Source organism: Anomaloglossus baeobatrachus, chromosome 6 (genome assembly GCF_048569485.1).
Source record: "Anomaloglossus baeobatrachus isolate aAnoBae1 chromosome 6, aAnoBae1.hap1, whole genome shotgun sequence".
Taxonomy (NCBI): Eukaryota; Metazoa; Chordata; class Amphibia; order Anura; family Aromobatidae; genus Anomaloglossus; species Anomaloglossus baeobatrachus.
The window spans coordinates 508,060,334-508,086,843 of record NC_134358.1 but is presented as its reverse complement, the minus strand read 5'-3'; the positions used below and the strand labels follow the sequence as shown (position 1 = coordinate 508,086,843).

The window sequence follows — 26,510 nt, the reverse complement described above, 5'->3', positions numbered from 1 at the left end:
ACAATTAAATATTTTACACCATCTGTACAACAGCATTGGGAGCAGCTGAGCTCAGATGAGCTTTTCACTGTGTTTTCCAAATGATTAATTAATGTCCATAAGATGTAGAAGGCCGTTTAATTTATTGCAATGAATCCTGTCTAAGGCCCCTTTCACACGTCAGTGATTCTGGTACGTTTGTGCTTTTTTTTAAACGTACCAGAATCACTGACATACGCAGACCCATTATAATGAATGGGTCTGCTCACACGTCAGTGATTTTTCACTGCACGTGTCTCCGTGCAGCGTACCCGCGTGTGCGTGATTGCTGCACGGAGACATGTCCATTTTTTTCTGGCATCACTGATGTTCCACGGACCACGCAGTGGTGTGGTCCGTGAAACACGTGCCAGAAAAAAACGTGCATTTAAAATAATAAACATTTTAACTCACCCGGCTTCAGCCGCGCTCTCTGCAGCCCGTCCTCCCTGCTGCTTCTAAGCCGGCTGATTACTGTCGCGCATCTTAATGATGCACGACACAGCCGACCCGGAAGCAGCTGCTGCAGGGGTCACCGCCGGCCGGATGCTGCATCGCGGGAGGATTCAGCACCACGGATAGCGGGAGCGGGCACAGGTGAGTTGATTTCTAAGTGCAATCACGGGCCACGGAGAACGGAGCCCGGATTGCACTTAGACAACCCACGTGTGCCGTGATTCACGGCACACGCAGGGACATGTGCGTGTTTTACACGCCAGTGAAAAACGTCACTGTTTTTCACTGACGTGTGAAACGGGCCTAAGGATGAGCGAGCCCCTCCTGTAAAATTTGGACTTTGTACTGGACAGCAAGTGTCCAGGGCTCGTACACAGACTTTTCATGGAAGATCGGAGTTTGGTTGCTGGTTAGATGCTGAAGAAAGTTTGTTGAAAGGCTTGGAAAAGATGCCTGAAAGCTTCTTTGAACAAAAAAAAAATTACATGGGGTCCCCCTTATTTTTGATAATCAGCACAAGCAAAGCATACAGCTACGGGCTTCAGCCCTCAGCTGTTTGCTTTACCTTGACTGATTATTAAAAACAGAGGAGACCCACTTTGTTTTTTTAAATTATTGACTTAAATCATTTTAAAAACCAGTATGGAGTCCCCCCTATTTTTAATAACCTGCCAAGGTAAAGCAGACAGCTGAGGGCTGGTATTATCAGGTTGGGAAGGCCCATGGCTATTTGGTCTTTCCCAGCTTAAAACTAGCAGCTCGCAGAATGAGGCTCTGCAGGATTCGATGGATGTCATCCCTCAGGGGATTTGAAGCTGAGATCATCCAATAGCTTGTGCTAGCACAGCAGAAATGATTATCGATTATGAATGCTGACTCGCATTCACAAGAATATTGTCATGTCAGACATAGGGGTCCTCAGCTGACCCCTGACTGTTATGATAACCCATCTATGCATTGCAATCAGATCACGGGAGCGCCAATAGGAGCAAGGAATGACTTTCTACCTGCCGGTGTGTTAAATCCCACTGTCAGAGATTGATCGTGGGATTTAACTGGTTAACAGCCATGGGTCGATCTCCGATCCAGCCGCAGCTGTTGGAGGCACATGACTGCTGATCAGATCAGCTGTCATATACAGGAAAAGAGGCTCAGAATGTAAGCCTGCATCAAAGGCAGGGATACGACCTTTAATGTAAATATACGTAAAAGGTCATTAAGGGGTTAAGTGCTCACTTAACATTTATTAATGTCTCCTGAATCCCCCATATATAACTACCCCCACAGCATTCCCCCATGGCTCCCACGTACACAGCATGATGGACACACAGCTCCCATATACACAACATGATATATATACGGCTGCCTAAACAGCGTGATGGGTCCCACAGTAGCAGCTTCCCACTGTATGATTGCCTGCATTAGCCCTACTCACACTCAATGAAGCCCTGAATAGTCCCATCACACTGAATGGATGTCCCCAAGTATGTCCCCCACACTGTAGGGATGGCCACAAATATTTAGTCCACATTGTATGATGGCCCCCAGTATTTCCCTCACACTGTAATTGGCCCCCAGTATTTCGCCAATACTGTAATATGGCCTCCAGTATTTCATCCACACTGTAATATGCATCCCCCAGTATTTTCCTCACACTGTATCATAGCCCCCAGTATTTCCCTCAAATTGTATTATGGCCCCCAGTATTTATCCCACACTGTAATATGGCCCCCAGTATTTTCCCAAAACTGTAATATGGCCGCTAATATTTCCTCAACACTGTATGATGGCCCCCATATTTCCCTCACATAAAAATATGCGGCCCCCAGTATTCCCCCACACAGTAATATGGTCCCCAGTATTTCCCTCACACTGTAATATGGCCCCAGTATACCCCTCAAGTTGTAATATGGTCCCAAGTATTCCCCTAAACTGTATGATGGCCCCCAATGTTCCCACCACACTGTATGATGCCTCCCAGTATTCCCCCTCCCACACTGTAATATATAGAAGCAGTACCTCCATGTTGGCCCCTGTAATCTCGGGGACTGGGGCGACCGCACCCTCTGTTACCTTGGTAGCTACTGCACATGATTTATTTTTCAGGAGGATTCTGCCCGGAATGTTCCTGAAAAAGTGCCCACAATAATCCCGTAAATGAAACATAATACACAGCAATATCAAATCAACATTGCTGAGCACATGTTCCATCTTATATATCACTTCTTTTAACCTCTTCAGGGTTCGGAAACCCTAAAGAATTGAAAAGTGGCATGCTCATTCTATGGGCAACTTCTGCTTGAAAACCACCCTTACACTTCACAATACAGAACAAAAAATGCCAGCTACGGAGCTCCACTGCAAGAACAATGGCAAAAAAATGCCACAAATCTGCTTCAGCAAAAACAAGCACCAGCATTTTCCTGAAGCAGCTTCGCCTGGGAAAAGTCAGCAGCTGTTCCAGTGTATAAAAATGCTGTGTACACAGCCTTAAACCTTCTAATTTTTAGACACAGCTTAAACTTAGGTTATACTGTGTGATTGGGAACCTGTCACTTGATTCATGCTGCCCAAACCACAGGCAGCATGAATCTGAATTTGGCTGCATGAACGCTCTTGGTTTTCATAGAAAATATAGTTTAATGATCCATGTGGGGAGCATATGAGTAGACGAAACAGGTCCTGCAACGCCTCCAACTAGTTTATTATGCGCACTGAGCTAGTTGATTGACAGGTCTCTATCATATGTGTGTATAGGGAACAGACCTGTGAATTACCTGGAGCAGTGCAAGAAGAAGACAGACAGGGGCAAGACTGGGCTAGTGTTTTCTCACCCTGTGGGTCCTGGCTGGATCTTTAAACTATGTTTTCTCTGAAACACTTCAACAATCATGCAGGTAAAGTCTGATTAATGCTGCCCGTGGTTTGGGCAGGATAAATCTGATTATAGGTTTCATTTAACATGTGCCAAATTTATCACATTAGTTCATACTGGATAGTAAATTGAGTGTAACTTTAGACTCTCCTATCTAAGTTTAGACCATTCAGAAGCTGACCTCACTCCGTACAGATCAAGTGCCAGATGTGTTATACAGCTGGCACCTGCCTCTGACCCTGCTGTTTGTTCACTTAGGCCATGTGCCCACGGGAGAAAGTTACTGCAGAATTTGCTGCGGAAAACCCACAGATTTTCTAGATTTTCCAGATAAATCTGCAGGTTTACGCAAGTGCAGACACTCCCCATGTTATCCTATGGGATTTGGGGAGTGCTATATCAATGCTGCAGTATTTGCGGCTGCGGAAAATGCTGTGGATTTCCCGCAGCCGCACATAACTTCATGTCCATTATTCATGCAGAATTATCTGCGGAATTCCTGCCTTTCCACTATGGAGATACAGGGCGGTAAATCTGCAGGAATTCTGCACAACATCCACACGGTTTCCGCAGGTTTAACGCAACAATTCCACAGAAATACTGCAGCAATGGATAGCTGCAGATTCCGGGGAGTTGCTGCGTGAACCTGTGGAAATACCTGCAGAAAAGTCCGCAGGTACGATCTCCCATGGGCACATGGCCTTAAATTCCACCATCAACTCTAACATTTAAGTGGCCAACCCCCCCCCCCTCCCCCAATGCCACTAGGCTTTGTAGTAGGCCCCTGGCACGATGATTTTGGTGGTTTTATGAAGCCTATGGAACTGTTGTTTTTATTATATACTGCAAACTAAAGTATGTGTGTATTAAAGTATAAAATATTACAAGCCATCATACCATCATAGGTTCAATTCCCCTAAGGGGACTAAAAAAAAGTGCAAAATAAAAGAGATAAAACATTTAGATTCAAATTCCTTCTTCTTTCATCCAAAAGCAAAGACATTTTAAAATAAGCATATTTAATATCACAACATCCTTAAAAGTCCGATATATCAAAATTATTATTTAACCTGTAAAGTAAAAAAGTAAATTACTATTTTTCAATCACTGCATCTACCTAAAAAAATGTAGTAAAAAGTTATCACAACTTAATATGCAGCCTGCAATTATACCATTAAAAACTACAGCATGGCACAAAAGAAATAAGCCCTTATATAACTAAATTAATGTAAAACTAAAAAGTCATGAGTTTTGTAAAATGTCAACACTAGACAAATTGCTTTTAAAAAATTTACTAAAGGCACTAAAATAATAAAAGAAAATATTCATTTTTGATAAAGACATAATTGTGCTGACCTTACATTTTTATTACACCTTTTCATCTGACTTGGATTTTTTTTTTCCTATTCTTCAGCACTTTAGATGTTATGATGAACTGGCGTCATTCAAAACTACAGGTTGTACCACAAATAACACTTACAACTCTGTCGATGTAAAAATAAAAAAGTTATGGCTCTTGGAAGTAGGGAAGAAAATAAAGAAAACAAAACATCATAGCAGAAAGAAATAATTACAAAGAGTTTTTCCAATCCTAATCAGTACTTATGTTATTTTAAAAAAATGTATTCATGATGATTATTGTTCGAATAAACAAAAGAGCAGATGCCAATTTTTCATTTTTTAATTCCTCTTTATACTCTTTTTATACCAAAATACGTCCAAATTTTAACAACTTTACTAAACTGAACCCAGTCCTTATGTAATTAAGTTAATCTCCATAATAAAGTGATCATACCAGTACTCAGAGCTTTGCAGTTTTCACAATCATCCTATTTTTGCCAATTTTATATATTAAAAAAACAGAGTTCTAGGCAGTGAACAATAAAAAATGCATACAATGAAATGTTAGCAATACACCCTCCACCCCCTGTGATATGGACTCGCCTGAAGATCCATTTATTCTTGCATTTAATTATGACATTTCACCAAATATCTCTTGTTGAACTGGACACAGGATGTATTAGTAGGTGCAGAGCAGAATAAAACGTTTCTTTGTAAAAAAAAATATTGATATAGTTTATACATTGCAGTTTTTCAGAAAAAAAGTATTTGACCCATCATGAGTTAGGTTTTGTTAAGTACACGTGGGTTTTATCAGATAGTTTTCACTGGGAGTATGTACTTCTTCCCCTGTATGATGCTGACCAATCATATCAAGGCTATATCATTACATCTCACACACTGAGAAACCTGCTCTATTCTATGGTGTGGGCGTGTTCTTCTTTCCCCTGACTGTTGCTAGCTGCTTTTGATTGGCCAGAGTCATACAGGGGGAAGTACACACCCCCAATGAAAACTGTCTGATAACACACATTGGGACTTAATAAAATTTAACTCTTTTTAAGGAACAAATACTTGATTGCTAATATCTCAGTAGGCAAAATAAGAAAGAAACAAAACACACACATTTTATATATACAGTACAGACCAAAAGTTTGGACACACATTCTCATCTCTAGAACAACTGTTAAGAGGAGACTTTGTGCAGCAGGCCTTCATGGTAAAATAGCTGCTAGAAAACCACTGCTAAGGAAAGGCAACAAGCAGAAGAGACTTGTTTGGGCTAAAGAACACAAGAAATGGACATTAGACCAGTAGAAATCTGTGCTTTGGTCTGATGAGTCCAAATTTGAGATCTTTGGATCCAACCACCGTGTCTTTGTAGAAAAGGTGAACGGATGGACTCTACATGGTTGGTTCCCACCTTGAAACATGGAGGAGGAGGTGTGATGGTGTGGGGGTGCTTTGCTGGTGACACTGTTGGGGATTTATTCAAAATTGAAGGCATACAGAACCAGCATGCCTACCACAGCATCTTGCAGTGGAGTGCTAATCCATCCGGTTTGTGTTTAGTTGGACCATCATTTATTTTTCAACAGGACAATGACCCCAAACACAACTCCAGGCTGTGTAAGGGCTATTTGACTAAGAAGGAGAATTATGGGGTGCTACGCCAAATGACCTGGTCTCCACAGTCACCAGACCTGAACCCAATCGAGATGGTTTGGGGTGAGCTGGACCGCACAGTGAGGGCAAAAGGGCCAACAAGTGCTAAGCATCTCTGGGAACTCCTTCAAGACTGTTGGAAAACCATTTCCGGTGACTACCTCTTGAAGCTCATCAAGAGAATGCCAAGAGTGTGAATAGTAGTAATTAAAGCAAAAGGTGGCTACTTTGAAGAACCTAGAATATAAGAATATAAGACATGTTTTCAGTTGTTTCACACTTTCTTAAGTATTTCATTCCACATGTTTTAATTCACAGTTTTGATACCTTCAATGTGAATCTACAATTTTTCAGAGTCCTGAAAATAAAGAAAACTCTTTGAATGAGAAGGTGTGTCCAAACTTTTGGTCTGTACCGTACTAATATATATATATATATATATATATATATATATATATTATTCTGCTTTGCAACCATTTCAACATAAAAAATCTGGTGAAAGTGTAAGAGTGGTGGGCATTGGAGTTCATGTTCCTACCCCTGACCTGAAGACAGTAATTATGTCACTGTGTTGTCATTTTGTGTAATGTGAGTTATGGGATGTGTCTTTTGTAAATATTGTGGTATGTGTAGTATGATATATTGTATGTGCCATGTGAAATGTAATGTGTTCCTGTATAGTGTGTTGTGATAAAGGAATATATCATGTAGGAAGTGATAATGTAAGGTATAATATATATATGAGAAAGCAGTGTTGGTAATGTGTAAGGAATTATAAGAAATGTAATGTTTGTGTATTAGAATTGTATAATGCATAATGTAGGTGAAAGATTAAATCTGCCCAGCAACAGACCTCAGGGACAGAAACAATAACAAGTTGGGAATAGCCCACCCTGGGAAAGGTCAGCTGACAGGGAAAGGACGGTTCATTCTAGAAAGAGTCAGTGAAGTGAGCGAACATGACAGATGTATAGTCGGTTGGTCATGAAGGTCGCATATAGAGTGTGCTTTGTGGCAGTGGAACAAAGAAGATAGAGGGAAGATAGCGTTATTCTCAAGAGACACCAGAGACACAGGGTATGAACAGCGTTGTAGCTAGAGGACGGTCCTCGGATAAAGTGGGTCCAGATTATAGGCGTTAATGGACAGATACCTTACATACAGGCCCCTTAACTGTCAGGGGACCAGATAACTTCTACTAGTGCGGGACTCAAGTGACCAGGCCCCTCCAGGTACTGGCATGTCACGTAGTTAAGCAACCAATGGTTTCCCGCTAGACATCCAGGTGCGCAAGGCTTTACTCCAGTCAATATGGGACTCCTGAGGAAACTGCTCATGGGACTGCAGGAGAGAGGTGACTCACTTTGTGCACTGTAAAGCTGAACTGGGTTGTGCTGAGTCTCACCGGCCCAGTTAGATCTGACACAACACAGTGGGAAGTTGAACTGTATTTGTTAATGCAAAGTAAATATGTAACGTTCTGCAAGATACATGACGGCTATCTGGACTGTAAAGTTGTTAACAACAATATACCGTCTAATACGGATTTGTAGTTTATAGCGCACTGTTGGTCTCTGTAAGTTGTCATTCGGTTCTGGACAGCCGACACCAGCGGCAGTATTCGACCTACATGGGTTCCCAGCCCGCACAGCCAAAGTCCAGACACCCAGCTAGAACCAGCTAATTAATGTAGTGTGCCGGGGTGTCCGGGGTCAGTCCCTCAATCTTAACTACTGTCTCGTGCCATTCTCCAAATAATCCTCTTATTTTTCAAATCAGTCCTCAGCAGTGCTACATACCATTGGCACATTGTTAATTTTTTCATTCCTCTCCTATAGTTTATTACATTTTCTACAAGATTATTTTTCTAGAATTTTTTACATTACTGTCTTTTATATTAGATTTCACCAGTAACGCTAAGCTCACATTGCGACTGTCCACTTGGCCTACAGCTATGTCAGGAGCTTTCCTAGTTGTATATTGTAATGTTTCCATAGGCGTCCATTCACCAAATAGAGGCCAAAAGTGTGTTCTTTCGGACTCCATCTGGCAGGTATGTGTCTGCATACCGTTTGTTTTACTGTATAGTTAAGCAGAAAAACTTTTTTTTATGAGGGTACAAGTTGTGAAAAAGAGACTGTGTGGAAATGCTTCGTATCATGAAGGAAATGTTCTTCAGCTGTGTAGCCGCTATCTGCTATGCAAAATTCCCACCAAGATACTGTTTTGTAAAAAGTTTATTTTTAAGTGGTGGTCTTTGCTATAGGGGCGGTCGGATGCCATGGTAGCCACAGCAGAGATCGCTGTTTGGCCGCAGCATGGCCCAATGGAATGTCTCTGCACCACAATCGCCTCTTTAGTGCAAGGAGATTTATGCTGGGACTTGTAGTGCGCTGTACTCACTTTTGGGCTGGAGGCCAGGGCTGAGTCATTCTTCTGGACCACTTTCAGGCTGCCGGCTGCAGGAGGTCTCAGTACCTTCAAGCACCCCACAAGGACACAGTTCTCTTTAGCCACCAACATTTCTTTACTAAACAAATCATCATAAAGTATCTCATTTCATCTGCGGCGGGCACATTCCTTCTCAGTTACAAGGGTCATTCATTTTCTACTTCTTAGCACATTAACCACATGCTCCGGTTCCGCAACGGGGTTACCAATAGCTGTCGCGGGCGGAGGAGGGGACGTTGCGGTCTCCCACTGCTCGGGTCTGGCTGCTGCTGCTGCTCGGTGGTGGCTCGAGCGGTGGGCCGGATCCCGGGGACTCGAGCGGCGTTCCTCGCCCGTGAGTGAAAAGGGGGTTTGATTGTGGGGATTTGATATTGTCAGTGACGCCACCCACGGTTGTGGTGATATTGGTGACACCACCGCTGCTCTGGACGGGGATCCCGTGAGCGGTGACAGGGACAGCTTCGATGTTAGTTCTCCCCTCCGTGGGTAGGGGGTTGGTTGTCCCGGGGCCCGGTGATGGGGTAGGGATGGATGGCAGGCGGGTTGCGGGGCCTGGTGAGGTGCAGGGTCGCGGGGGCAGCGCTGTGCCGTACGGCACGGTGGTACTCACTCAGCCAATGATGAGGACACAGTTCTCGGTAAAACACACGGCTGGATGGACGGGTCCCACAGACGGCTGCGGTGTTGTTTCTCCCGGCAGGTTGATGGTGACTGCCTTTCCCTGCACCTATGTATTGTAAACGGTTCCAATGGGTTCCCACCGGTAACCTGCTCCCCAGCTTGGATATGGGCTGGAGGAGCCCCTTTTGCCCGCAGGCACTGGCCCTGGGAACTTCAGCCTCCGCGGTGACTGTGTTTCCCTCTCTCGGTTGGACTGTTGCCTTCTGTCGGGACTTGGCTGCTGGGAAACTCAGGAGGTTCCCTTCGCTAACGGATTTGGCAAATTCACGGCGACTCCTAGCAGGGCCGGCTCCAGGTTTTTGTGGGCCCTGGGCGAAAGAGTCTCAGTGGGCCCCATCCACACATAGACATGCACAGATACATACACATACAGGCATACATACTCATACATATTTAAAGAGAAATTCACAAAAACACATAAATAGACATAAATCTAGACACGTCATATACACTGACATACATAGATACACATCATACATACACACACACACACACACACATTATTTTTATATATTTATCCTGTATATATATTTCTAATATTGGGAAGCCGGCAACAGCCTCACTCACCTCCCGGCTTGTCTAACAGACATGGCCGCACATAGAGCACACTAACACTGCTGTATATACATCACAAGAGAGGCTGGGGACAAACACATTACTGGGGGAATATATATTACTGAGGAAAGGGGTATGCAGCAATGGGGGGCATACAGCTCTAGAGGAGGGCAGTGACTGAGATGGGGGGGACAAACAGCTGTGAGGTGGGGGGGTGACATGCAGCTCTGGGGGTATACAGCTGTGGGGGGGGACATACAGCTCTGAGGGGGTATACAGCACCTGGGTGGAGGGGACATACAACTCTGGGGGTATAGTAGTTTGCAGCCCCCATATTGTGTTATGAAGCCCCCATTGTCCTCCATATAGTATTATGTAGCCCCCATATGCACTATGCAGCCCCCATATAACATTAAGCAGCCCCCATATAGCACAATGCAGACCTAGATAGCATTAGGCACCTTCATGTAGTATACAGCCCACTTATAGCACAATGCAGACCCAGATAGCAATAGGCACCCTCATGTAGTATACAGCCCACATATAGCACAATGCAGACACATATAGCATTAGGCACCCTCATGTAGTATACAGCCCCTAAATACCACAGTGCAGAGCCAGATAGCATTAGGCACCCTCATGTAGTATACAGCCCCTAAATACCACAGTGCAGAGCCAGATAGCATTAGGCACCCTCATGTAGTATATAGCCCCTATATACCACAGTGCAGAGCCAGATAGCAATAAGCACCCTCATGTAGTGCAGAGCCCCTATATAGTACATTGCAGAGTCAGATAGCATTAGGCACCCTCATGTAGTATACAGCCCCTATATACCACAGTGCAGAGCCAGATAGCATTAGGCACCCTCATATAGTACACAGCACCTATATAGCACAGTGCAGAGCCAGATAGCATTAGGTATCCTCATGTAGTACACAGACCTATATAGTACAGTGCAAACCCAGACAGCACAGTGCAGAGCCAGATAGCATTAGGCACCCTCATGTAGCATACAGCTTGTATATAGCACAGCCTGTATATAGCACAGTGCAGAGCCAGATAGCAATAGGCACCCTCATGTAGCATACAGCTTGTATATAGGCTATATACAAGCTGTATGCTACATGAGTTTGCCTATTGCTATCTGGCTCTGCACTGTGCTATATACAGGCTGTGCTATATAACAGCACAGCCTGTATACAGCACAGTGCAGAGCCAGATAGCAGTAGGCACCCTCATGTAGAATACAGTGATTAATACTCAGTGGCGTAACTAGAGTTTGATGGGCCCTGGTGAAAAATTTGGACCAGGGCCCCCCTCCACGTACACCGACACTTAGGGTACGGAATAATGACACTGACACTTGGCTCTTACCCTCAGCACCCAGGTTTCCCATGATCTGAAATCCATCTTGTCCTCAGCACCCAGCTTCCCCATGTCAGAGCATGGGAAAGCTGGGTGCTGAGAGATGTACAGCAGAGCATGGGAAAGCTGGGTGCTGAGGGAAAGAGCCTTTTTCCCTCAGGACAAAACATTTCCATCCCATACTTGTATCTTTGTCCCCCCTTGTATATAGATCTCCAAATACTATAATGGCCCCCACATAGCCTTCCGTATAATATAAAGGGTCTCACATAACCCTTGATATATTAGAATGCACCCCCATAGTTCTCCATGTATTACAATGCATTTCCCCAAAGTTCTCCATGTATTATAGTTCACCCCATAGTTCTCCATATGTTATACTGCACCACATAGTCCTCCATATATTATACTGCACCACATAGGCCTCCAGTTTTATAACGCACACCCATAGTCCATGTATAAGGTAGCCTCCATATTCCTCCATATATTATAATGTAGCCCCCATAGTCCTATATGTATTATAATGTAGCGCCATAAATCATATTGTATTATGCAGCCCCATACTCCTCCATGTATAATGCACCCCTATATTCCATGTATAAGGTGTCCTTCATTTTGTATTATGCAGCCCCATACTACTCCATGTAAAATGCACCCCTAGTCCATGTATAAGGTGTCCTTCATGTTTATTATGTAGTCCCATAGACCTCCATGTATCATGCAGCCAGCAAAATAAAAAAAACAAGTACCTCTCTTCTCCTTCCGACCCCTGCGACCGCGGTAGTTACTCCCCTGCCCCCATATCTCACACACCCTGCTCCCCATACAGCCTGCACCCCCCAGATCACACACTACACCCCCATATGTCACACACCCTGCTCCCCATACAGCCTGCACCCCCCAGATCACACACACTACACCCCCATATCTCACACACCCTGCTCCCCATACAGCCTGCACCCCCATATCACACACACTACACCCCCATATCTCACACACCCTGCCCACATATCTCACCCTGCCTGTACCCCAACTTACCCCTCTCAAACACTCTGCACCCCTTCACATCCTTCTGTCACAGTCTGCAGCCCTCATATGCCACTCACCCTGCAGCCCCCTTTCCCCTCATGTCCCCTCTTTTCTTATTACCAGTCATCATGTGTCCAAATCTCCGTCAGGATTCAGCATCTCTTGCTTTCTGCCGGCATCCTGTGTCTCCTCACACACAGTCACATGGGTGTGACATCATCGCAGGTCCTGCAGGATGGAGTATTCCGTCTGCTGTGCAGGTCAGGAGCACTCCTGCAGCTCAGAAACGGCTGGTGGGCCTCTCCAGGTCAGGGGCCCCTCTACTGAAACTGGGCTCCCCTGACTCACAGGCCGGCCACTACACAGCTGCACTACACATAGGGGCCCGGCAGCCGGCTCTGCAGAGCGGCTGCCGGGCCCCTATGTGTACTAGTGCCGCTGTGTAGTGGCCGGCCTGTGAGTCAGGGGAGCCCAGTGTCAGTAGAGGGGCGGCTCACTTCTCCGCGCGCAGTAATGACGTCCGGGGGGGGTCAGGGACAGCGCGGCCACCGGGCCCCCCTGAGTAGCGATGCGCCACTCCTGCCACCGCGAGTGGGCCCCCCCGGCAGCTCAGGGCCCCGGCATTTGACCGGGTTTGCCGGGTGCTGGTGCCGGCCCTGACTCCTAACCTTGCCGGGGTCCATAAGCCCCTCCCGGATGGTGCTGGCTTCTCTTTGTGTACCGGTCCGGTACCGCCGGGCCACCGCCCGTGCACGGTCCCTACGGTAAACTCCGATAGGCCACTCCTGCAGACGGTCACCACCGTCTGCCAATCCTGCTGATCCGTCCGGGCCACACACCCGGACCAACTTCAGGCTGCTTAACTGCCACTTTCCTCCTTCCACTTCCACTTCCAACACTAATCTGCCTGCTTTTCCCGCCTCCAGGACTGTGAACTCCTCAGTGGGCGTGGCCAACCGCCTGGCCCACCCCCCTGGTTTGAACATCAGCCCCTGGAGGAAGGCAACAAGGGTTTTGTGTCTGACTTTGGTGTGCCTGACCGGGAGTGTGGGGTGTGTTGGTGTTGTTCTCTGTGGCATCTGGCTTGTCCAGGGCGCCACATAGCAACCGGAGTTACACTTAATTTGCAGGCCAGCCACTTCCCTGGTACTCGGGCCTCTGGTAGAGCTCCTAAGCCCCTCATCCTGTCACTCATCTTCATACTGCTGGGTAGGTTTAAATAGTCCTCCGGGTAGACCGTCGTCCCACCCACAGGTAGTTTCAGCTAGAAGCTAGGATGGGCCTTTCGGGACAGCACTCCTCTGCTCGGTTCTGTCAGGACCTACTCCCATTGTTGGAGCCTACTGACCTTCCTCTGACTGAGTCGGTTCATTGAGTATCTGCCAGGGGGTGGTCACCATCCAGACTGCCGGACTTCACCCACACACTGGGACATGGTCAGCACAGCCCTCTCCACACTAGGGCCTCATGTGTCCGGAACCGGGATTTGCCACAGAGGGTCACTCTTAGAAATGTTGGGGTCTGTTACTTGTTTCACTCCTCTCCTACCTCTTTCTGCCTTACAATCATTTTTAGTCCCTGAACTCCTCCATGCTATTAACTCTCCCTAGCCTGAGAGTACCAAGGGAAGCAGGTAACCCAACGTGGCCACCTAGTGGCCGCACACACATTACACCTTTATGTTATGTCAACAGTATATAACATATACCACATCCTACACATAATGAATTTGTAGGTCTGGGGTGGGCTGAGCCCTACACCCCCTTACCTCTCTCTCATTGAACTGTTCAACATCTGGTCCTGGCCAGTTGAAGTCACTGGCACCATACAGCCTACATGGGTGTAGCACCCCCATAGAACAAGTCCACACACTTAGACACGACCTCCACCTTCATGTAACGTGTTGGGACGTAAGAGACTAGTAACTCGCACATGGAAACCATCATGTTAAAGCCTGGTATTGCTTTTCATTGTGGGTTTTTGAGAGATAACACTGGTTAATGACTGCAAAGTTAGAACATGGTTTAGCTTCTATTGGTTTATTTAAAAAAGGTATATTCTATTCTTTGTAATTTTTATTAATAGTGTTAAATTAGTATACTTACTGTAATTATTACTTTTATATATCCGGTAGATGATTTGTTTGCCAACTATTTACCATATGTATTAACGCGCATAGTTCCTGACTCCAGTTAGCCATGTGCCTAATAACTCATATACTGGGTAAATACATAAGGTGAACATATTATCCCTTCCCACATCTTATTTTTTTTTTTTGTGCACCATATCATACTTACTGTATATTTTACAGCAATTGGTCTCACATACTGTAATTTCAGATCTGACAACTTTTGAATATTTACTTAATTTTTATTTTACCAATTGTAGAAGTAAATTGATAATGACATTTTGAAATGTTATTGTTGACGATATGAAAAGTGGATTCACTTCAAAATTAGAAACTGATAGTGAAACTGACACCGTTAAGGTGGCTTTACACGCTACGATATCGCTAAAGCGATCTCGTTGGGGGTCATGGAATATGTGACGCACATCCGGCCGCTTTAGCGATGTCGATGTGTGTGACACCTATGAGAGATTTTGAATCATCGCAAAAACGTTCAAAATCGCTCATCGGTGACATGCCCCCCTATTCCCAATTATCGTTGCTGCTGCAGTAACGATGTTGTTTGTCGTTCCTGCGGCAGCACACATTGCTATGTGTGACATCGCTGGAACGACAATCATCTTCTTACCTGCGTCCACCGGAAAAGGAGGAAGGAGGAGGTGGGCGGCATGTTCCGACCGCTCATCTCCTCCCCTCCTTTTCTATTGGGCGGCGGTTCCATGACGCTGCTGTGACGTCGCTGTGACGCTGAACGAACCGCCCCCTCAGAAAGGAGACAGTTTTCCGGTCACAGCGGCGTCGCTGCACATGTGCATATGTGCGTGTGACGCTGCCGTAGCGATAATGTTCGCTACGGTAGCGATCACCACATATCGTTACAACGACGGGGGCGGGTGCTATCGTACGCAACATCGCTAGCCGATGATAGCGATGTCGCAACGTGTAAAGTACCCCTTAGTCTAATTTCAAACTAGCGTTTTTCATCCAGAAAAAATTGTTGATTTTTCATATTGTCTTCCATACAGCATTACGTTTTGGTCAGTTTTTTCCACGTTGAGCACTCAGGCCAAAAATATGTTCATGTGAGCATACCCTTATAAAGAAAAAAAAATTGATGAAATTAGGGTTCATTATCAGTTTATAATAATACAATTATGAGTGACTACTAATATAGCTGCAGTTTTGGAAAATATGCTAACATCCCTTTAAATTGACAAACACTGGTAATTTTTCTCATATTAGCGTTTGTCCAAAAGTATATTTTGTCTGGAATTTCAGTCTTGCACAATTATGAGTTATCCACAGGATATGCCATAAATGTGTGATGGAAATTAGAGTCACCAATAGAATACGCATCTATCTCAAGAATTGGGCCGTATCTCATGCCGCAGGAAATGGGAAGGTTGGCCGCACATGTACATCTCTCACCAATCATGGTCATACCCATATTTGTCAGATATTTATGGCATATCCTACAAAAATGCCATAAATTTGCAAGATTGGAATACTTGTTCCAGGATAAGGTGATATCCTTCTGTGCAATTCTGATTTTTGTTCTTTTCTTTTCAATCTAGAAAACTTCACTGTACAAGAAACTACATCCATCTGAACTTGTTCCTCTCTTTCATTTTGAAAGCTATCTCAGTATTAATGAAGGATGATTTCCTCTATTCCGGTTATTATGGTTGTCCAGATTCTCTGGTAATTATATTTTTTTCTGCTTTATATGATTTGTGTTTGCTGCTTCCAACAATCGATTTACTACAATATACAGAATCAAAATCACCATGGGTTATTTACAGATGTCAGCCAAGGATGAACATCATCCATATGATTGTTTTACAGAAATGTATTGTCTAATGATCCACCAAATATTTGGTATGTTCCCCAGAAATGATAAAATTCATGATCCTTCGAGTTTGTGTGCTAAGGTGTATGATTTATACATTGGAAAATTGCTGTGTCTACAGTCATGGCCAAAAGTTTTGAGAATGCTACAAATATTAATTTTTACAAAGTCTACTGCTTAAGTTTTTCTAATGGCAATTTGCATATACTCCAGAATGTCATAAAGAGTGATCAGCTTAACAGCAATTACTTGCAAAGTCAATATTGGCTAAGAAAATGCACTTTAACCCCCAAAACACATTTCAACCGCATTGCATTCCTGCCTTAAAAGGAGCAGCTAACATTGTTTTAGTGATTGTTCCATTAACACAGGTGTGGGTGTTGATGAGGACAGGGCTGGCGATCAATCAGTCATGATTAAGTAAGAATTACAACACTGGACACTTTAAAAGGAGGCTGGTGCTTGGTGTCATTGTTTCTCTTCAGTTAACCATGGTTATCTCTAAAGAAACACGTGCAGCCATCATTGCTCTGCACAAAAATGGCCTAACAGGATAGAGTATCACAGCTACAAAGATTGCACCTCAGTCAACAATCTATCACATCATCAAGAACTTCAAGGAGAGAGCTTCCATTGTTGCCAAAAAGTCTCCAGGGCGCCCAAGAAGGACCAGCAAACGCCAGGACCGTATCTTAAAACTGTTTCAGCTGCGGGATCGGACTACCAGCAGTGCCGAGCTAGCTCAGCAATGGCAGCAGGCTGGTGTGAGTGCTTCTGCACGCACTGTGAGGCGGAAACTCTTTGAGCAAGGTCTGGTTTCAAGGAGGGCAGCAAAGAAGCCACTTCTCTCCAGAAAAAACATCAGGGACCGACTGATATTCTGCAAAAGGTACAGGGAGTGGACTGCTGAGGACTGGGGTAAAGTCATTTTCTCAGATGAATCCCCTTTTCGATTGTTTGGGACATCTGGAAAACAGCTTATTAGGAGAAGAAGAGGTGAGCGCTACCACCAGTCTTGTCTCATGCCAACTGTTAAGCATCCTGAAACGATTCATGTGTGGGGTTGCTTCTCAGCCAAGGGAATCGGCTCACTCACAGTCTTGCCTAAAAACACAGCCATGAATAAAGAATGGTACCAGAATGTCCTCCAAGAGCAACTTCTCCCAACTGTCCAAGAGCAGTTTGGCGCCCAACAAGGCCTTTTCCAGCATGATGGAGCACCTTGCCATAAAGCAAAGGTGATCACTAAATGGCTCATGGAACAAAACATAGAGATTTTGGGTCCATGGCCTGGAAACTCCCCAAATATTAATCCCATTGAGAACTTGTGGGCAATCATCAAGAGACGGGTGGACAAACAAAAACCAACAAATTCTGGCAAAATGCAAGCATTGCTTATGCAAGAATGGACAGCTATCAGTCAGGATTTGATCCAGAAGTTGATTGAGAGCATGCCAGGGAGAATTGCAGAGGTCCTGAAGAAGAAGGGTCAACACTGCAAATATTGACTTGCTGCATTAACTCATTCTAACTGTCAATATAACCTTTTGGTACTCATAATATGATTGCAATTATATTTCTGTTTGTGATGTAAACATCAGACAAACACAATTAAAAACCAGAGGGCAACAGATCATGTGAAAAAATAATTTTGGTGTCATTCTCAAAACTTTTGGCCATGACTGTACACTTTAGGTAAAAATCAGTCAAACCGGCAATTTCTAATTGGTCTGAATTAAATTGAGTCCAAATGCAATGTGCCCCAAAAAGAGGTTTATTATGATTTAAGATTTTTCCAAATCCCAAAGGATAATAATTGGAGGATCGGAAGTGGTTAATAAAATAACATTTTATACCCAGATGTCTTAAGCAGGCTTTACACGCAACGACATCGCTAACGAGATGTCGTTGGGGTCACGGAATTTGTGACGAACATCCGGCCTCGTTAGCGACGTCGTTGCGTGTGAAACGCACGAACGACCGTTAAACGATCAAAATTACTCACCTAATCGTTGATTGTTGTCCTGTCGTTCTAATCCCGATTATCGTTGCTGTTGCAGGACGCAGGTTGCTGGTCGTTCCTGCGGCAGCACACATCGCTATGTGTGACACACCAGGAATGACGAACATCACCGTCCCTGCGGCCGCCCGCAATGAGGAAGGAAAGAGGCGGGCGGGATGTTCGGCTCGCTCATCTCCGCCCCTCCATTTCTATTGGGCAGCCGCTTAGTGATGCCGCTGTGACGCCGAACAAACCGCCCCCTTAGAAAGGAGGCGGTTCGCTGGCCACAGCGATGTCGCTAGGCAGGTAAGTCCGTGTGACTGGTGTTAGCGATGTTGTGTGCCACGGGCAGCGATTTGCCCGTGACACACAACCGGCGGGGCCAGGTGCTTTCACCAGCAACATCGATAGCGATGTCGCTGTGTGTAAAGCCCGCTTTAGGCTCCTCATCTGTCCTACTTCCACAGCTCCCTGCCCCAGCATTTGCTAAGTTCAGATTGGTCTTTGGAATGATGTTCTGAATGATCTTGGGTCTGGATCTTCCAGCACTGACTTGACCTCAAGTGGTCTTGACTCGAGGTGCGATAATGTGACCACTTGAGGCCTAGTCAGCCCTGAAATCAGACTGAAGAGTAATCCAAAGCTATCGGAGGACCAGGCCATTTGAGAGGCTAGTCTAGGACAGGTGAGGATATTTAGGTTTTTAACCACTTTGTGATTCATTAAATGGGCTGTACACTATTAGGACAACGCTTTCTGATTCCACTTGTTTCCCCCAGTTAAAATAAGAGGCCTTGTACTCAACTCCCGTTCTGGTCATGTTCCAGTGCAGTCAGTAATTGCGGTTCGGGTCTCACGTGATATTATGATGTCACACGAGCACTGCATACAATCACTGCCATCTGTTCTCTCCCTCCCTTCACACCAAATTAGTTAATCAACAGGAAGTTATGATGCAACTGCCACTCACTTCCTGTTGATTGCTCATTTGATCCAAAGGAGAGAAGAGGCAGTGATTAGACACGGGGCTCCGGTGACGTCACAATGTCATGTGAGCCTGGAGGTGCGATTACCCATAGCGCTGGAATGGCGCCAGAATGGGAGGTGAGTACAGGGTCACTTATTTTAACTGGGGGAAACAAGTGGAATCAGAAGGGGTTGTCCTAGTAGTGGACAACCCCTTTAAAGAAAACAGCAAAATGACAGACAGCCAATTGGCCTCAATTTTTGGGAGATTCATGCAAATCGAATATCAAAAAAATTCAGATTCTTGTGAGTTTTTCAGGAAGTACCACCATACCAATGTCCTTTTTTAATGTTCCACTGAGGATAAAAAGTGCATATAGGGTCTTACAGAGTTTTACCAGGACAGATCATCAAAAAAGGACTCACCTTGTAAGGTTTTGTCAGTCGCAAACCCCTTTACAAACTGGAGAAATGGCGTCTGGCACATCTCCACATGGATTAAACTTTAGTACTGGAGATAGGGTTAATGCCAAGCTGTCAACGAAAAGAATGAGTAGTTGATTAAATGTATATTCTTCTCATTCTAGTCAATGTGTTTTGGAGAATACAGTCTCCTTCATCAGGACTAGGAGAAATCAACAAGATTGTTGATTTCTCCTTGTACTGATGAAGGAGACTGTGTTCTCCGAAATGCGTTGACTGGAAAAAAAAGAATAAATATTGTATCAAGCACTCATTTATTTTGTTGACAGCGTGCGTGGCATTAACACTGTCTCCTCTCCAGCATAGAAACTTTTTTTTTTAAGGATACCATTTTGCAGTTGAAAGGTGGCCAAACAGAGTCGAAAAGTTCAGTGGATTCCATTTGCTTCATTTGATTGATTTGACATGTCAGGGGGTTACAGCTGAATAACGTTTTTCGGTATAAAACCGTAACCCACTGACAGAGTGCTGAGCATAGTGCACTGCTCTACTGTGAATGTAGCTTCATGGTGAAATTACAAGAAGAAGCTGCCGAGTGAATGAGCGGTCTGCTGACATCTTATGGGTATGGTATGCTTTGAAGTAGGTGATGTAATCTTACGGCCTAGAGTCGTGGAAATGGCAACAGAGATTTAAGAGCTTAGGATAGGTATTAGTAGTTATAGCATTACAAAAGATGGTCAAGACATCAAGTCTGTTCCATCGTTCTTCAATATGTGATGATCTTTGTCTTCTGTTGCAGACCGGCTGTAAAATCATGTTAGCATTTGTTCATTACTGTGTAACTGCAAATTTCTACTGGTTATTGGTAGAAGGACTGTATCTGCACACCCTGCTAGTGGTGATATTCTCTCCGAACAGACATTTTGTAATATATCTCCTCATCGGTTGGGGTAAGCTTGTATTTTTATTCTCTTCTTCTGTCCAGTTATTTTTCCTTGGCTGCTTTCTCCTTCTGAGCTTAACACATATAGTACCGTATGTTAGAAATAGAAACTTCTCATTTTTGTGTCTCTGATGAAAGCAGTGCTGTAAAGCGCTGACCGAAATGGCTGAGAAGATTCTGACCTGTCATATCCAGTGGAGCACAGGAAATATAAGAGGTCCCGAGAGCTGCGGCGGGGCTACGTGTAAACATTTCTTCCGAGTCTGCTCATGCCATGTCACCCACTTTCAGAAGTTTTGCTCATTAGTTGTATATTGAGCCTGACAACAGATATCTGCAGAGGTTGCACATCTTGTGACTGTTGCTTTTTCTGTGGATAATATGATAGACATTTACATTTATTATTCTGTAAGATATTCTAAAGTATATGTCACAAACACTGCTTGAATTAGTAAAATAAGTCAACCTCACACGTAATTATGGAAGATCTAGGTAGGGCGGCAAAAAATAGATGCAAGGAACACACGGTGCAGGAAATTTTGCAGTGTTTGATCACGGTTCTCACTTAAAAGGGATTGTCGACTTTAAAAATCCTAATTTGATCTATGCTATTATATATTTCTGGTTTAATAGAGGGGGTTCTTTGTTGAAGACCTCATCATTTAGGCAGAGTGGAGATTACAAAGAGATTCTCTCACTGGGATGAACTGACTTGTCCTATATTACATAGCAAGCTTAATGTGAATGTGCGTAATGCCTCATTTTCCCTTGGGTGGCGCTACAGGGAAAGTGAACAATCACTGCTAGGTTCCTAAAAAGACACATATAATAAGTGGGGGGGGGTCCAACAAAGGGACATCTTGGATCAGTTATATAACACGCAATCCTACTATCAAGTAGAGATCGTCCAAAGCAAAGGACCCCTTTATATATTTATGCCACAAAGTAAAAAAAGAAGAAAAATAATATTAGATCTTAAAAATATCTAATCACACCGTTAAAGTGATCCTGTCAGGTCCCCTATGCCCTCCAACCCTGTAGTATTCATTGCCCAAATTCCCTCCCTAACTCGCCCTGTATAACGCTATTCACTAATATGAATGTTTAAAAAAACGACTTCTAAACCTCACTGTCCCTATGCTAATAGGCCTTGACTAGTCACATGGGCGTTAGTTCTCCTGACTAGTTGGCCCTTTTCCATGTTATCACCCCCCTATGAGTGTCACCGCCATTTACTGCAAATCTTGTGCATACACATGGCTCTTTTCTGCCACATCAGTATGCCTTTGAAGCTGAGTGTACACTTCCCTGTATTCATTAGGCACAATGTGGATGACCAGAAGTTCAGAACACGGCTCACACTCTCGTCTTCTGAACGTCTGGTCATTCGCAGTGCATCTAATGAAGTTGGGAAGTGCACACACAACTTCAAAGATGCACTGACACTGCCAAAATGAGCCACACGCATGCGCAAGATTTCCAGCTGCTGGCGATGACACCAGTTTGTGGAAATCATGTTACCAGCACCCAGGGGCATGATATTATGGAAAAGGGGATGACTAGTCAGGAGAACAAACGCACCTGCGACTAGACACAAGACTAATTAGCATAGGATCAGCAAGATTTTATAAGTAGTTTTTTTTCATGCATTCATAGTAGTGAATAGTGTGAATAGCATTATACAGGGTGGGTTAGGAAGGGAATGTGGGCATTTACAGTAGGTTGCAATGCTGCTAGATTGGGGGGCATAGGGGACCTGTGAGATTCCCTTTAGGGACAGATGTATATTATACAGTGACCAGTGGCGTAACTAGAGTTTGATGGGCCCCGCTGCAAAGTTCAGACCTGGGCCCCCCTCCACGTACACCGACACTTAGGATACAGGATAATGACACTGACACTCGGGGTACAGGACAATGATGCTGACACTTGGCTCTTACCCACAGCACCCAGATTTCCCATGATCTGAAATCCCTCTATCAGCACCCAGCTTTCCTATGTTCTGATATCCATCTTGTCCTCGGCACACTGCTTCCCCATGCTCTGCTATACATCTTTCCCTCAGCACCCAGCTTTCCCATGCTCTGCTATACATCTTCTCTCAGCACCCAGCTTCCCCATGCTCTGCTATACATCTTTCATGGGAAAGCTGGGTGCTGAGAAATGATGTATAGCAGAGAATGGGAAAGCTGGGTGCTGAGAAATGATGTATAACAGAGCATGGGAAAGCTGGGTGCTGAGAGAAGATGTATAGCAGAGCATGGGAAAGCTGGGTGCTGAGGGAAAAGAGCCTTTTTCCCTCAGCACAAAACGTTCCCATCCCATGCTTGTATCTTTGTCCCCCCTTGTATATAGTTCTCCAAATACAATAATGGCACCCACATAGCCTTCCAAATAGTATAAAGGGTTCCACATAACCCTTCATATATTAGAATACACTTCCATAGTCCTCCATGTATTATAATACATTTCCCATAGTTCTCCATGCATTATAATTCAACCCATAGTACTCAATATATAATACTGCACAACATAGTCCTCCATATATTATAATGCACCCCCATAATCCTCCATGCATAAAGTAGGCCTTCAATTATTATCATGAATTTCTCATAGTTCTCCATGTATTATAATTCACCCCATAGTCCTCCTTATATTATACTGCACCACATAGTCCTCCATATATTATAATGCAGCCCTATAGTCCTCCATGTATAAAGTAGCCCTCCAATTATTATAATGAATTTCTCATAGTTCTCCATATATTATACTGCACCACATAGTCCCCAATGTTTTATAATGCACCCCCATAGTCCATGTATAAGGTAGCCTACATAGTCCTCCATATATTATAATGTAGCCCCCATAGTCCTATATGTATTATAACGCAACCCCATAAAACTTCATATTGCATTATGCAGCCCCATACTCCTCCATGCATAATGCACCCCTATATTCCATGTATAAGGTGTCCTTCATTTTGTATTATGCAGCCCCCCCCGACCTCCATGTATAGTAATGCAGCCAGCCTCATCAGGCCTCCATGTATAATGTAGCAGCCAGCCTCTCCAGGCCTCCATGTATAACAATGCACCCAGCCTCCTCAGGACTCCATGTATAATGCAGTATCTCCAGGCCTCCATGTATAATGCAGTATCTCCAGGCCTCCATGTATAATGCAGCCTCTCCAGGCCTCCCTGTATAATGCAGCCTCTCCAGGCCTCCCTGAATAATGCAGCCTCTCCAAGGCCTCCATGTATAATAATGCAGCCTCCCCAGACCTCCATGTATAATAATGCAGCCTCCCCAGACCACCATGTATAATAATGCAGCCTCCCCAGACCTCCATGTATAATAATGCAGCCTCCCCAGACCTCCATGTATAATGCAGCCTCTCCAGGCCTCCATGTATAATAATGCAGCTTCCCCAGACCTCCATATATAATGCAGCCTCCCCAGACCTCCATCTATAAAGCAGCCTCTCCAGGTCTCCATGTATAAAGCAGCCTCTCCAGGCCTCCATGTATAATAATGCAGCCTCTCCAGACCTCCATGTATAAAGCAACCTCCTCAGACCTCCATGTATAAAGAAGCCTCTCCAGGCCTCCATGTATAAAGCAGCCTCTCCAGACCTCCATGTATAATAATGCAGCCTCTCCAGACCTCTATGTATAAAGCAACCTCCTCAGACCTCCATGTATAAAGCAGCCTCTCCAGGCCTCCATATATAATGCAGCCTCCTCAGACCTCCATGTATAAAGCAGCCTCTCCAGGCCTCCATGTATAATAATGCAGCCTCCTCAGACCTCCATGTATACAGCAGCCTCTCCAGGCTTCCATGTATAATAATGCAGCTTTCCCAGAACTGCCTTCCCAAGCCTCTGGCCACCGTTTACTCACTTATATTAAAAAAAAAACAAAAAAAAAAAACAAGTACTCACCTTCTCTCTTCCTTCCACCGCTGCTGTCCTCCCCACTGCTCGTTCTCCTGGTGCTGCGGTCGGCGTCCTCCCATCCTGCACTCTGTGCACTCAGCACAGCAGTCACTCGGGAGTGACGTCACCGCACTGGGGGAGAATGGTGATGCATAGCAAAGCTATGCTTCATCATTACTGTGCGCGGTGACGGGGGAGACGCCGCAGCCGCTGACACCAGGCAGGGGGCCCCAGTGCCGCCGCTGACACCAGGCAGGGGGGCCCGGTGTCTGCGGCGGCAGCGGGTCAAATAGCGGCCACGTGGTCTGAGACAGATCAGCGCGGCTCCTCTCACACTGACAGGAGCTGGCTGCTAATCTGCCTGGCGGCCGCTGGGCCCCTGTCCGGGTCATACCTCCCAACCGTCCCGGATACAGCGGGACTATCACGATTTGCATTGTTTGTCCCAATGCCCCGGGCGGGAGGGCCGTATCCCGGGCTCCGCCCACCCACTCTCTCCCTGCCTCACTGATTTTCTCTCCTACCATCCTAACACGTGACGTGGCATAACAGAGCGGAGCGCGCTGCCCGAAACTAGTCTCTGTCTGCTCTGTGCTGCTGCTAAGGTATGAAAACTGAATCTCCCCAGCGCTGATTCCCCTCCCCCCCCCGCCGGAGCGTGAGATCCTCTGTTTCTCTGACTCCCTGTGTCCTTATCTATCGTGTGTGCCTGCCCTGTAGCATTGAGAATCACACAGTGTTTGCTTCTCAATGCTGCAGGCACACCACGGTAGATCAGGACATTGGGGAGAGGACAGTGTACTTACCACTTGTGTCCTCTCCTGCAGGTGCACAGCACTGGCCGGTAATATGCAAAGATAGAAGCATTGCCAATGCTTCTATCAGCTACCGACCACTGATCCCCTGCCTGGCAAAGCTGCTGTTCACACATCAGTTTTTTCCCAATCAGGCACAATCTGCTTTGTGCCTGATGCAACGGATCCGTCTCAGATTGTGAAAAAACTGATGCGACGGATCCGTTTTTTTTTTGTTTATGCTGAGAGAGACCCCACACGCACACACGCAGGCACTACCTCGCACGCATCATCACCGCACCCGCCAGCACTACCCAGCAGGCATCATCACCGCACACGCCAGCACTACCCAGCACGCATCATCACCGCACACGCCGGCACTACCCAGCACGCATCATCACCGCACACGCAGGCACTACCTCGCACGCATCATCACCGCACCCGCCAGCACTACCCAGCAGGCATCATCACCGCACACGCCAGCACTACCCAGCACGCATCATCACCGCACACGCCGGCACTACCCAGCACGCATCATCACCGCACACGCAGGCACTACCTCGCACGCATCATCACCGCACCCGCCAGCACTACCCAGCAGGCATCATCACCGCACACGCCAGCACTACCCAGCACGCATCATCACCGCACACGCCGGCACTACCCAGCACGCATCATCACCGCACACGCAGGTACTACCCAGCACGCATCATCACCGCACACGCAGGCACTACCCAGCACGCATAATCACCGCACACCTCTGCACTACCGCACGCATCATCACCGCACACCCCTGCACTACCGCACGCATCATCACCACACACCCCTGCACTACCGCACGCATCATCACCGCACACCCCTGCACTACCCAGCACATATCATCACCACACACGCCAGCACTACCCAGCACGCATCATCACCGCACACCCCTGCACTACCGCACGCATCATCACTGCACACCCCTGCACTACCGCACGCATCATCACCGCACACGCAGGCACTACCCAGCACACATCATCACCACACAC

The 26,510-nt window shown here is 45.5% G+C and overlaps 1 protein-coding gene across 1 annotated transcript in view; it reads left to right on the top strand.

Moving 5' to 3' along the window:
- The window catches only part of VIPR2 (vasoactive intestinal peptide receptor 2), a 196,223-nt gene that overhangs the window by 135,473 nt on the left and 34,240 nt on the right, over positions 1–26,510 (top strand). Inside the window, exons 6-7 of the mRNA XM_075315457.1 lie at positions 16,142–16,268; positions 20,610–20,760. Coding sequence (XP_075171572.1) covers positions 16,142–16,268; positions 20,610–20,760 — 278 coding nt within the window. The remainder of the gene's footprint in view (positions 1–16,141; positions 16,269–20,609; positions 20,761–26,510) is intronic.